This window comes from Denticeps clupeoides, chromosome 4 (genome assembly GCF_900700375.1).
Source record: "Denticeps clupeoides chromosome 4, fDenClu1.1, whole genome shotgun sequence".
Taxonomy (NCBI): domain Eukaryota; kingdom Metazoa; phylum Chordata; class Actinopteri; order Clupeiformes; family Denticipitidae; genus Denticeps; species Denticeps clupeoides.
In genome coordinates, this window is record NC_041710.1 from 2501645 (window position 1) to 2515360 (window position 13716).

General features: G+C 47.6%; 1 protein-coding gene across 2 annotated transcripts; it reads left to right on the forward strand.

Annotated features, from left to right (window-relative positions):
* The first annotated feature begins 624 nt into the window (after positions 1 to 624).
* LOC114789145 (ubiquitin carboxyl-terminal hydrolase 33-like) lies at positions 625 to 13195 on the forward strand. Of its 2 annotated transcripts, none has more exons than XM_028978261.1 (24): positions 625 to 799; positions 2081 to 2247; positions 2437 to 2490; positions 2799 to 2861; positions 4727 to 4876; positions 4948 to 5059; positions 5625 to 5694; positions 5889 to 6002; positions 6082 to 6160; positions 7615 to 8017; positions 8175 to 8315; positions 8403 to 8515; positions 8934 to 9106; positions 9199 to 9269; positions 9356 to 9389; positions 9466 to 9511; positions 9615 to 9795; positions 10615 to 10741; positions 10821 to 10990; positions 11101 to 11182; positions 11295 to 11403; positions 11561 to 11663; positions 11765 to 11836; positions 12202 to 13195. In XM_028978261.1, the coding sequence occupies exons 2-24, from the start codon at positions 2164 to 2166 to the stop codon at positions 12357 to 12359; spliced, it is 2709 nt and encodes a 902-aa protein (XP_028834094.1). In that variant the 5' UTR covers positions 625 to 799; positions 2081 to 2163; the 3' UTR covers positions 12360 to 13195. The 2 variants fall into 2 exon arrangements, with proteins under 2 accessions (XP_028834094.1, XP_028834095.1); XM_028978262.1 differs by having other exon boundaries at positions 11768 to 11836.
* Positions 13196 to 13716: the final 521 nt, after the last annotated feature.

Below are 13716 nucleotides of genomic sequence, written 5' to 3' on the forward strand. Positions count from 1 at the left end.
GTCGTCCGCCACCATTTCCGGTGGTACACCGCTGTTTCAAATTAAGAGTTCGTCCCCGAATTAACGTCACACTCATGTTTGTATCAAATTAAAGTACCCCGCTGACTAAGGGTGCTGGGTTACCTACCAATCACATGCAGTATGCAAAGTTTACCCTCTGGACCTTAGAGATCTAAGTTTAGCAAGAAGCCGCCCAGCACTAGCATTCTATAGTAGGAAAACCTGCGTGTTTTTATTGTGTGTTTTGAGTATGTGTGGTGTTTTGTGATGAAAATATGTTCTGTGTCGAGTATGGTGTTTTGTGTTGTGTGTGTTGAGTATGTCTGTGTGTGTTGAGTGGTGGTGATGTGTGTGTGTGTTCTGTGTGTGTGTTGAGCATGTGGTCGTGTGTTGAGTGTGTGTGTGTGTTGAGTATATGTGGTGATGTGTGTGTGTGTGTGTTGAGTATATATGGTGATGTGTTGAGTGTGTGTGCGTTCTGTGTGTGTGTTGAGTATATGTGGTGATGTGTTGAGTGTGTGTGTGTGTTGAGTATATGTGGTGATGTGTGTGTGTGTGTGTGTGTGTGTGTTGAGCATGTGGTGGTGTGTTGAGTATATGTGGTGATGTGTGTTCTGTGTGTGTGTTGTGTGTGTTGAGCATGTGGTGGTGCGTTGAGTGTGTGTGTGTGTGTGTGTGTGTGTGTGTGTGTGTGTGTGTGTGTGTGTGTGCGCGCGCGCGTTTTCGCGCCTGCGTCACGTCGCTCCACCGGAAGACTCCTGGTCGGATCTGAGGACGGAGCCCCGCCGCTTCCCCGCAGGTTGGAGCCGCGCTGCCCGGTCACGGTTGCAGCAGCTGCTGCGTTTTTATCTGGCGTCGTGTTTGCGGCGTGCTGGTTGAGGTTGTCGGGTGAATTTATCGCGGATCAGCCCGCTCGCCGTCAGCTGTCAAACGCGCCTGGTAGCCGCTAACATGACGGGTAAAACCCGGCCCGGCGGCTGGTTCTCCTCCCGCACGGCGTGTGTGTGTTGACCGGGATTTTGGTCGATTCGCGGGTTTGGGCGTGAACCTTGTTGCAGGTCGGGGCAGTTCGGGGCAATTCGGAGCAGGTCGGGCCGGACAGCGAGCCAGCTAGCGGGCTAACGGGCTAACAGGCAGCGCCGCAGCATGTCGCCGCCGTCACTCCGCCACACGCCGGGTCCTTGGCGGTTTGTGGAGCAGAATCGTTTTTTTTTATTATTCTTTTTTTGCAACAAAACAAACATCCAAACATTTCAAACTGCAAACCTGCACACATCATAAAAAGATGTGCAGAAAATGTGCCGAATCAGAAGTCACATGACCCAGGTGCTGCCTTCATAAATACTTCATCATGGTCCACCATGTCTGCAGGTCCAGGAAAAGTGGACCGAGGCTCATTAACCTGCTGCAGCGCAGTGCAGACAGAACAAGAATATGATTACGTTAGATGTGTCAGGACATGTCAGATCGCAGGACAGGGACGATTTTCTCTCTATGTTGGACTAGCTGGTCTGGGACCGTGGCTGTACGTCAGATCGGATGACAGGGACTATTTTCTGTCTCTGTTGGACGAGCTGGTGTGGTATTGTGGATGTACATCAGATCGGAGGACAGGGATGTTTTTTTGTCTCTGTGAAGTGAAGTGATTGTCACTTGTGATCCACAGCAGCACAGCACACGGTGCTCACAGTGAAATTTGTCCTCTGCATTTAACCCATCACCATGAGTGAACAGTGGGCACCATGACAGGCGCCCGGGGAGCAGTGTGTGGGGACGGTGCTTTGCTCAGTGGCACCTCGGCGGGTCGGGATTCGAATCGGCAACCTTCTGATTACGGGGCCGCTTCCTTTACCGCTAGGCCACCACTGCCTCTATGTTGGACGAGTTGATCTGGGACTGTATATGTACATCAGATCTGAGGACAGGGATGATTTTCTGTCTCTGTGTTGGACGGGCTGGTCTGGTACCGAGAGGCCATGATTCTGTTGATTCTCGGTTTTAGCGAGTTTAATAAATGTCATGTGGTGAATACAACACTATATTTACAGATTTTCTCTTCTTCTTGTATTATTTTCTCCAGTCAGGGTCTGGATACACGGTCCTCGGTGAAGAAGCCTGCGTTCGAGTGGATGATCTCATCTTCTCCCTCTCAGCGAGGTCGTGATGCCGGCCGGCGCGAACAGCGACTGTCCTCATCTGGAGTGTGTCGGTGAGATCACCAAAGAGGAGCTGATCCACAAATCTCATGTGAGTCGTAACACACACACACGTCAACTCGTCCACAAAAATGTGACGTACGACGAGGTCAGTAACCAGGCATGACCTGGGAGATCAGATCCTCCACATGATGCGGTCATCTTCATAACAGCGGCTCTCACCTGAATCTCGATGATGATGATGATGATGAAAATGATGAGAATTTCTTCTGCCTTTCAGGGCCAGTGTATTGACTGTAAAGTTGGGGGACCAAACCTTTGGGCGTGTCTCGAGGTGAGTGGACAGGACTGGACTGGACACTGAAGTGGGCTTTAATAATTTGTATTAATTCATATCACGAACTTTATTTTAAATGGAGATGATATACAGTTACTGGCATGTGGCACAACAGAGGCTTTCTTCATTTTTATTTCAGTTCACTTCTCTCAGATAATATTTGAATCTGCTGATGTCCAGATCGATGACCTGATATCAGAAAACCTGTTGCCCCGCTGCATGAATTACGAAACGTTATAAATACGTTAGTGGAGTGTTTGTAATCAGCTGTGACTAATATATACGTAACCGTTCTTCCCCCACAGAACGGGTGTCCCTACGTAGGCTGTGGAGAGTCCCATGCAGACCACAGCACTGTCCACTCACAGGTGAGTCAGGTGTCCCACGTTTATGGAAGTGGACTCGTAATTGGATGGTTGTGGGTTCGAATCCCAAGCCGCCAAGGCGCCACTGAGGTCCTTATAAAATGTGTTGAATGTCACCAACCATTCCCATTTTATTAAGGTGTATCCATATAAATGGCCCACTCTATACAATGAAATTAGATGGCGTCCCTGAGCTGGAGCGGTATCTTAAATTCTGAATGTAAAAAAAGAAAGATAGGAGGGCAATCTGAAAAGGAAGACAACTAGCACATATACTAATATAATGCAAAATATGCAATAAAAATGAAAGGGTGAGGTAGAAAGCTCATTGCACATGAGAAAGAAATTGGATTAGAGCTGGAAAATGGATCAAAGGGCAGCCGGGTAGGAGCTGTTGAGTCTGTTTGTCCTGGTCTTCATGCTCCTGATTGGCAGCAGTCGGAACAGGTCGTGGTCGGCATGTGACGAGTCCTCTATGATATTTTGTGCTCTTGTGAAATGGCGAGGGCTGGTCAGTTTCTGCTCCGCAAAACCGCACGCAGAGGCAGCAGCACAGGATGCTCTCAACGCACCAGCGGTAGAAGAAGGACACCAGCAGTTTTTGAGAGATCTCCCAGGAAATAAAGTCTCTGCTGAGCCTTCTTCGCCAGGACAGGTCCTCCGCGATGTGAACGTCCTCTCCACACCGTCCCCACTGATGTAAAGTGGTTTGATGTCCGTTTTCCTTTGGTCTTCGCTGTGCTGAGGAGCAGGTTGTTATCTGTGCACCAGGCTGTCGGCCGCTCCACCTCCAGAAATGTGGGCGGGGCACAGCCCAGAGACGGGTGGAATATGGGAGTCCCAGATGCTGCTGGGATCTGGAGTAAAAAGCCTCCTGACAGTGAATTATCACCGGATGAACGCCGGGTTCGTGGCGTCCTCACAGATTGTGGCTTCAGTGACTCCATGAAACGATTTAATTCTCTCCTTATTTAGTCCAATAAAACACATCTCATTTCTGAGGTTTTAATTTTACATTCTTACACACTCAGTTATAACCCACACACTGACACATACACACAAGCTCACATACAGGACAGGGCAAAAGTTTGGACACCTTCTCATTCAATGTGTTTTTATTTTCATGACCATTTACGTTGGTAGATTATCACTGAAGGCATCAAAACTATGAATGAACACATGTGGAGTTATGTACTTAACAAAAAGTGGAGACCTGGACTCCACAGTCACCGGACCTGAACCCAATCCAGATGGTTTGGGGTGAGCTGGACCAACAAGTGCTAAACACCTCTGGGAACTCCTTCAAGACTGTTGGAGAAGTATTTCAGGTGACGACCTCTTGAAGCTCATTGAGAGAATGCCAAGAGTGTTCAAAGCAGTAATCAGAGCAAAGAAACTAGAATATAAAACATGTTTTCACTTATTTCACCTTTTTTTGTTAAGTACAGAACTCCACATGTGTTCATTCATAGTTTTAATGCCTTCAGTGAGAGTTTCATGGTCATGAAAATAAAGAAAACATATCGAATGAGAAGGTGTGTCCAAACTTTTGGCCTTTACTGTATACACATACAGACACGTATACACACACACACACACACACATATATTTGCCCATTTTTGTGGTTTGCTTCATAAATGTTGCAGCGGTTTGACGTCTGGCTCCTGCTGAAAGCTAATCTGGCCACATGAATAATGCAGCCGAGCCATCGTCCCACCCGCTGTTACACACACATGCTCCGTCCAGACCCCGCCCTGACCTTAGGAGCATGGACGTGTCCCCTCTCCCTGTCCCCTGCCTGTCTTTCACACAACCTGGTTAATGATGTGTCTGGACCAACCTGCCGTTGCTCCTCCCACTTTCTGTAGGACACACAGCATAACCTGACGGTCAACCTGACCACGCTGCGGGTGTGGTGCTACGCCTGTGGGAAGGAGGTGTTTCTGGAGCGCAAGCTGGGCCCGCCGTCCCCGTTGGTCCCCAGCGAGCCGTTGTCCACTCTGCAGATGCCCAGCCAGGTAACATCATAAATAAGGCAAATAACGTTTATTAACGTGTCCACAGCGTGACCACGTTGCTCTGAATGCAGGACAACAATGCGAGGGTGCCAGTTAGCCCCGCCTCCCTGAGGGCGCTGGCAGCTGCAGCATCTGAGGACCTGGACATGGAGACGGAGGAAGAGGACGAACTACGAACTCGAGGTGTGGAAATAACGTACCATATTTATTTATAAAGTACTTTAACACAACAAAGGAGCTGACCAAAGTGCTGTACATTAAAATCAATCATTTTTATTAAATTAATAGGGACAGGACCAACATGGACAAAATGTTCATTAAAAATAAAGATAAACAAAGATAAAATAATAGACAACATGCAGCAATTAGAATTAAAATGTAACAGAAAACATTGAAGACAACATAGTAAAAGGGTAAAACCACATAATACTGCATTAGAACAGCGTATAAAACCACGTCACACTGGGTTAAAAGCCAGGATGTAAAAGTGAGTTTTTAAATGAGATTTAAACACAGTGATTGACGGTGCCTGTCTGACACTGATTGACAGGTCGTTCCATAGACGTGGAGCTTGTAATATGACCGAGGAACTGACAATAGTCTCTGGTCTGAAGACCTGAGAGAACGGTGTAGGAATGGAGAAGGTCTGATAAATAGGCCGGAGCCGAGACATTCAGAATTTTAAAGTGGACAGAAAAGATGGTTGAGAGTTGTGGCTCCCAGATTTCAACCTGCCGTTCTCCTGCAGGTCTGACGGGCCTGAAGAACGTGGGGAACACCTGCTACATGAACGCTGCTCTCCAGGCCCTGTCCCACTGGTGAGCTCCCCTCGTCTCCTCGCTCTGTCCACCCTCTCACAGCAGTCAGTGCTTCATTTATTCACACTCCTCCTGGTCATTCCTGCTGCTCCGGTGGTGGACCAGGGTGGAGTTAGTTAGGTGTATTAAAAAGATCACCGAAGATCCAGTAGATCACTCGGGATGTACTCTGTGTGTTTGCTTCATCCACACAGCCCCCCCCTGTCCCATTTTTTCATGGACTGCAGCGGTCTGGTGCGGACTGAGAAGAAGCCGGCCCTCTGCAAGATCTACCAGAAACTGGTCTTAGACCTGTGGCACAAGAACAGGTGAGGAACCGTGTAGATGCTTGCGGTGATCCTTGCTGTTAAACTCCAAATTAATGCATACACTACTTTCTGTCTGCAGACCTTCATACGTCGTCCCCACAAACCTGTTCCAGGGGATAAAGACGGTCAACCCCATGTTCCGCGGGTATTCCCAGCAGGTGATGCTCGTTTTACCGCAGCATAGGGGCATGATGGGAATTTTCTGGCCAGTAACGGATCAGGGAGTGTGACTGTGGCCAGTTCTGCACGAATCCTTCGCTCGCTCTGAAGCAATTTAATTAGTTTCACCTCAGAAAACCCTTTTGGATGCTTCCTGTTTGTGTGGGGCCTTTCATATTCCATGGAGACGTTCTGTCTTCGTCGCTGTACTCAGTCCCCTGCCTGTCACCGCTGCTGAATATTCATGGTGGTGGCTCTCTGCTAATTAGCATGTCAACGAGGGGCGCTTCGGAACAATGAAAGTTTTTTTTTTTTTTTTTTTATCAGGGCAGGTTGTAATAATGGACGTTTCTGCACGAGAACTGTAGTAAATCACCAAGAGCGGGTTCTATTAAACGCTCTAACGAAGAGTCGATATATTTATGACTAATCTGGAAAACATGTTCATATTTTAAACACATTGGAACATAAAGTTATAAAGAGTCATGACTCTACGTATAATGTGTAATAAGATGTAGGAGGAACATCTTAAATTCATATTGCGATATAAATTAAACTGTAGACGTTCTATAATTTGATCTGTATATTTAATTGTCACTGATTTTGAAAGGGATTAATATAGCACCGGCACTGCAGCAGGAATCCTATCATACACTTTTTAGACATTGCGAAGTAGCCATGAATGTAGAATATTTATTGTGTGAATCTTCTAGAGAAAATAACATCTCTCCCGTAAAGGTCATGACCTCAGTAAAGTTAGCTGTGAGTTTGTCCTAGCCTTGAAAAATATTGGAGGGAGATATTTCAAACCCTTTCTTCTGTCCTCGAACAGCGTATAGAACCTAACCCTTTGATTGCGTTTTTTGGCATCAGTGATGATGCATGTCTGATCCCGGTAAAATGGCGGATGCCATCTTTTGCTTCTCTTTTAGCCGGGCGTGCAGTCTTACTCAGATGGAAGGCTGCTGCTCTTCTCACCTGTGCTCAATGGATGAGGGACCTAATGACTTTACTTTACTTTTTTTTTTTTTTTTTCTCCAAAGCATCTTACAAGAGGAAGACACCTGTCCTGTCAAAGCCTCGAAAAGATACGCTACTCAAATAAGTGATACCAAAAAAGAATTTCACAAGATGTGGGGGCCCTTCCTTAAAATATCTTTGAGGGGGAAAAAAAAAAAGTTAGCAGTGAGTTCTGTATATGACAGACTTTAATAGAACTTTGCTGGATTTTTGAAACATTGCGGACTGTCAAAAGTGCAGCGAGATTTGTGCAGCGAGATTTGTGAATGTCTGTGGACTAAAGAACTCAGTAACTTTACTCAGGTCAAGCTGCATTGTGCAGCGAGTAGGCGTGGCATCGCACATGTGATGCAGATATTTCTGCGGTAGGCCGGTATGCTCAACATCTTGAAATTTATATCGCGTACCGTTTGTTTTTTTTCCCCTCATGCAGGACTCTCAGGAGTTCCTGCGCTGCCTGATGGACCAGCTCCACGAGGAGCTGAAGGAACCCGTCCCCGAACTGGACGACCAGACCAGCCCCATCCCCATGGACGACGGCCCCGATGACGACAACCGCAGCCAGTCTGACAACGACTTCCTGTCGTGCGACTCCTGCAGCGAGGGGGCGGGCTCGGGCGTGGCCGGGCACGTCAACGACGAGCACAACGAGGCGGAGACGCTGATCCCGGACGACGCCCAGGCCAACTTGCAGTGGCAGAAGGAGAAAAACCTCATCAATGACCTGTACCGTGCTGGTTCCCACGGGGACCTTGACAAGGACGTGGACACCAGCAACGAGCCGGCGCCCATCATCAGCAGCCAGGGTGCCATCAAAGCGCAGAACCGAAGCTCAGGTACACGTGTTCTGGGAACGTTAATTACTAGATCAGTTTGCCATTAATAATGATGGCTGGTATCATATTTTTAAACTAGATTAAAATGCATTAACCTTTTTCTCTCATTAACATGCTTAAGTATATAACAAGCTTGACCTGTGACCTGGCGTTTCAGACTCCTGCCCAGATGTGCAGGTCAGCGGCAGTGCCCGCCCTCGCAGCCCCGGCGCCAGTGAGGCGATGCTGCCCAAGATGCCCGGCAGCCCCCCGAAGTCAGCGGCCATCTGGCCGAGCCTGGCGTCCACACACAGGAAAGGTAGCAGCTCTTACGGACACCAAAACGCAGATTAAAAGACACGAGAGCGGGCATTGATCCGTACTGACCCTAACCGTGACCCTGCAGTTCCCCTGTTCGGGCCGCCCAAGTCCAAGCGGCAGAAGAAGTACCGCAGCGTGATCTCGGACGTGTTTGACGGGACCATCGTGAGCTCGGTGCAGTGTCTGACCTGTGACAGGGTGAGTGGCGGCCGGGGCGCCAGATACGTATGTTAATTGGAGTAATTTATTCCCGTCCTGTCAGTCGTGTGATTAAAAGTGAACTTGACTCCCATCCTGAGGGAGTCCTGTGGCTCGTTCGATCCATGAAAATTCGGGCTTAATTAATTAACGTCAATAATGTCAATAATGACACACTCTTAAAGGCAAAGGCAACAAAGAAAGGGGCCTTAATGAAGCGGCCCCGTAATCAGAAGGTTGCCGGTTCGAATCCCGATGGTGCCACTGAGGTGCCACTAAGCACCGTCCCCACACACACCCCGGGCGCCTGTCATGGCTGCTCACCAAGGGTGATGGTTAAATACAGAGGACACGTTTCACCGTGTGCTGTGCTGCAGTGTACAACAATGACAATCGCGTCACTTTTAACGGTTTCCAGGTGTCTGTAACTCTGGAGAACTTCCAGGACCTTTCCTTGCCCATTCCTGGAAAGGAGGACCTGGCCAAGCTTCACTCGTCCTCCCACCAGACGGCGCTGGTGAAGGCGGGTTCCTGCGGTGAGGCCTACGCTCCCCAGGGCTGGATCGCCTTCGTCATGGAGTACATCAAGAGGTCGGCGTCAGTGTTTTCAGTGCAAACTCTAAACCGCACCGCCAAACGTTCACACCGGACCGTCCTTTTTACTTCCGTCAACTGTCTCACAGCTGGTTCTGGGGTCCCGTGGTCACCCTGCAGGACTGCCTGGCAGCCTTCTTCGCTCGAGATGAGCTCAATGGTGAGAGAGGTTCAAATTTACCAAAATTTGCACATAAGGTTCAAAAGTTACATTTTCTAACGCCTCACTGCGTTTTTTGTGAACAGGGGACAACATGTACAGCTGTGAGAAATGCAAAAAGTAAGAGTTTCCACATCTGCCGAGTTGAAAGGTTCTGTAGTGTTTTTACCACTTTACCACTCTGGCCTTCTTTCAGGTTACGGAACGGCGTCAAGTTCTGCAAAGTGCAGAGTTTGCCGGAGGTAAGGTCTCATCACACTGCTTTTTTTTTTTTTTTTTTTTTTTTTGGATCTTCAGGAGGATTTGGCACTTTTTTTAAATTACTCTCTCACCGTCTCTCCCCAGATCCTCTGCATCCACCTGAAGCGCTTCAGACACGAACTCATGTTCTCCACCAAGATCTCCACCCACGTCTCCTTCCCGCTGGAAGGACTGGACCTCCAGCCCTTCCTGGCCAAGGACAGCTCCGCCCAGATCGCCACCTACAACCTCCTGTCCGTCATCTGTCACCATGGCACCGCCAGCAGTGAGTTTGGGAAATCTGGTTCGGCCTCGATCGTTTTAGTCTGGTCAGGTTGAGCTTGTGCGGTAAATGATCCTCTGGTCTATAGTGCCGCTCCTTTCCATGCAATTCGCTGCTTGTTGATTAGTTTCTGGGATTGGTAAAAGTGTGTTGCATGCTGTAAATTAGTTTTATTTAAAGTGAGAATTTTCGTTTGATTTGTAATTCTCTGCCACCATCGTCAGGTTATTTTTTTTTAATTATTGAGAAAGAGATGAAAGAAGTGCCGCTATAACCATAAAATATTAGTGGTTTATGCAGGAACGAGCTGCATCATTTGTCCCTGGCTGGTGGAACAACTTGCCCTGCTCCATTCGACTAGCCGAGACTACGACCACTTTAAGAAGCAGTTGAAAACCCACTTGTTTAAAAAGTATTTAAGACGAGTCTAACACTAACACACACACATGCACACACACTCACAAAATGTTTATTTTTTTGTCAAGCACTTAACAATTCCTGAGCATGTTCTTTTTCTGACAAGTTAGCCCTTATCAGGGCTCTTAGTTTCGTAAAGTCAAAATCTATAGAAACCGAATGAAAGATCATTAGTGAGAGTGAAGTGATTGTCATTGTGAAGCACTGCAGCACAGCACACGGTGACACGGTGAAACGTGTCCTCTGTATTTAACCATCACCCATGGTGAGCAGTGGGCACCATGACAGGCGCCCGGGGAGCAGCGTGTGGGGACGGGACCTCAGTGGCACGCTAGGCCACCACTGCCCCGTAGCTTGGTTCATGTCCTGGTTTGGAGGTCTGAGGCGTGAACATCTCTCTGGCAGGCGGACATTACATTGCCTACTGTCGGAACGACCTCAACAACCTGTGGTACGAGTTCGATGACCAGAGTGTGACGGAGGTGTCCGAGTCCTGCGTTCAGAATGCAGAGGCCTACGTTCTCTTCTACAAGTAAGACCCAGGAACATTTGCCGATGTTAGAACTTAACGGAATGTGATGCTCATATGGCGTGTGTGCACGCGCGCGCAGGAAGAGCAGCGAGGACTGTCAGAAGGAGCGCAGGCGCGTGTCGGGCCTGCTGAACATGATGGAGCCCAGCCTGCTGCAGTTCTACATCTCCCGCCAGTGGCTCAACAGATTCAGGACCTTCGCTGAGCCGGGGCCCATTTCCAACCACGACTTCCTGTGCGCTCATGGAGGTACGGGCCAGGCCACGCCCCCTGTCCAATGTCCCGTACATTTTCATCTTATTTTCAGATACAGTTTTATGGCCCACTTTAGTTACAGGCTACTTATTTTACCCACCCAGGTGTGCCGCCACATAAGGCCTCCTACATAGAAGACCTGGTGTTGATGCTGCCACAGAACGTTTGGGACCACCTTTACAGCAGGTGAACTGATCCTGGTGCTGGGCGAGCTTGCGTTTTGAAGTGTTCAGTTTACATCCCATACAGTAGGAGACACGTTGAGAAAATGTGCTGAACGTCTTCCGGTTGTGAACAGGTACGGAGGCGGGCCGGCCATTAACCACCTGTACGTCTGCCACACGTGTCAGACAGAGATCGAGAAGCTGGAGAAACGCCGCAAGACAGAGCTGGACATGTTTGTTCGGGTAAAGATCTGCAGCCTGGGCGGGTCCTAACGTTGTCTGGGTTTACATCACTGATGCATGAGCTGGACTGGATTTCCCCGGATAACCTAGCCATATTGATTCATCTTGCGGAGGGATGAAATTATTATTCTCTCTCTCTCTCTCTCTCTCTGATCAGCTGAATAAAGCCTTCCAGGAGGAGGAGTCTCCAGTGGTCATTTACTGCATCAGCATGCAGTGGTTCCGTGAGTGGGAGGGCTTTGTGAAGGGAAAGGACAGCGGTAAGTGGAACACACCGAAGCTTACTGATAGCTGATATATGCACCGAGTTGTATTAATGCTTTAACTTCTGTTGTGCTGCATGCCTGCAACCTTCTACCAGAAGATCCACCAGGGCCTATTGACAACTCTAAAATAGCCATGAATAAGAACGGCTACATCACGCTTAAACCGGGTAAGACATTTTGTCATTAATACAGCACTGAGGTCCCCTTGATGGTCCCGTCCCCCCACGCTGCTCCCCGGGCGCCTGTCATGGCTGCCCACTGCTCATCAAGGGTGATGGTTCAATACAGAGGACACATTTTCACTTTAAATTAATTTTAGATCGTGTTAGTACAACTGTTAGTTATTCTGGATCCCTGATCGGATTAAAAGAATGCATTAAATAATGGAGTGATTGTACACACAAAATTTAAATTGTGAGCATTTTCCTCGCTTAATTTCCTCGATGCTGTGAGGTCAGCGCTTTATGAGAATATAACAAAAGTGTGTAATTAAAATGATTGTTCACAGTTGCAGATTTTATCTCTTGCTCAGGCGCCGACTCCGGCCAGATCTCCGAGGAGACGTGGAACTTCCTCCATTCCATCCACGGCGGCGGGCCGGTGGTGACTGTCCGGCCGAACGTGAGCCACCAGGAGCCAGAGCCGCCACAGGCGGAAGAGAAGATCGAGATGGAGACGCGCTCGGTGTAGCTTCTGCTCGTCGGAACACTTGACTCTCTTTTTGTTTTGAAAAGCTTTTGCGCAAAAAGAACGTGACCCCGTCCGAGCCCGTCTCGTGCTTCGTTCACACCCCCCCCACCCGGCGAGGAATAAACAACGCTGACCAGAACTGGGCTCTGTGTACATTCTCCTTCTCCGATGTTCCATTATTTTTATTTTGTGCAGCCGAAGGATGATCACAATGTTGTTTTTTTTTTTTTTTTTTCATGAAGAAAAGAAAGAAGAAACGCTGATCGTGTGTAAATCTAAAAGCCGTGAAGAATCGCAGTGCATCTGTAGGTCCTGTCCAGGTTCTCCTGAACTAGTGAAATGTCGTAGTGAATGACCTTAAATCTGAACGCTATCGAATCAAAAAAAAACTTTTATTTGTCCCCGAGGGGCAGTTTGATGAATGAAGGGATCTGTTGAAGTAGCTCAGGAAGGACTTTTTATTTTTTATTTTTATGCACTGTACTGTAGACTCGGTGGCATGCTCACTATGACGTCTGATCCGTATTTGAATGTACTTCCTGCACTATTATTATTTATCCCCGAGGGGTGTGGTTTTGATATATGATGTTTCTAGGCTGCTTTTCGTCCGTCAGAGTGCATGCTTCGCGCCGCAGACGGGCTTTCTGGCAGCACACCTCGTCTCAAATCATTGTATAGTATAATATATTACAAGGACTCTCACCCTCAAACGCAGATAATAATTTTACCGTTTTATTTGTAATGGATGCTGCAGGGAAAGGTCCGCTTGACCACATTCTGCATCAAACAGCTGTGAATGATTAATACACAATTATTACATTCATGAGTGGAATCGCCATCTTTTTAATTCTTGCTTTTGTCGCTTTCATGCTCTAGAAAAGATTTGTTTTTATTGCATGTGTAATAATTTGTGGTGTCTGATATGGAGTATGAACTAGAAATGGGAAGTTTGTGAACGAATTTTATCATAGCTTGGAAAGCAGAGAAAAAAGTTAAAAGCCGAGAGGAAGAGAAGAATAAACGGGGAAGAGTGGAAACATGGTAAAACTAATTAATTTTGTGGAAATGGCTGAAATTTGAGATTGTTTGCATTTTTTTTTTCATACTAACATGCTAATGCTAACATCAAAACCGGTGATGGGGAGTTGGCATGAGGTGTAGGATTAGATTTGTTCATGTTTGGGACATGTTAAAAATGAGCATGTTACCCCGTGAGATATGTTTCAGACATGTTAACATATTAGCATGCTAACATAACCAACGGTCACGGGTGGATACAAGAGACTTAATTTGTCGTGGGTGGAAGACTGGAAGTGTGACTGATGGAGTGATAAAAACGAGACGAAGTGAATGGGGG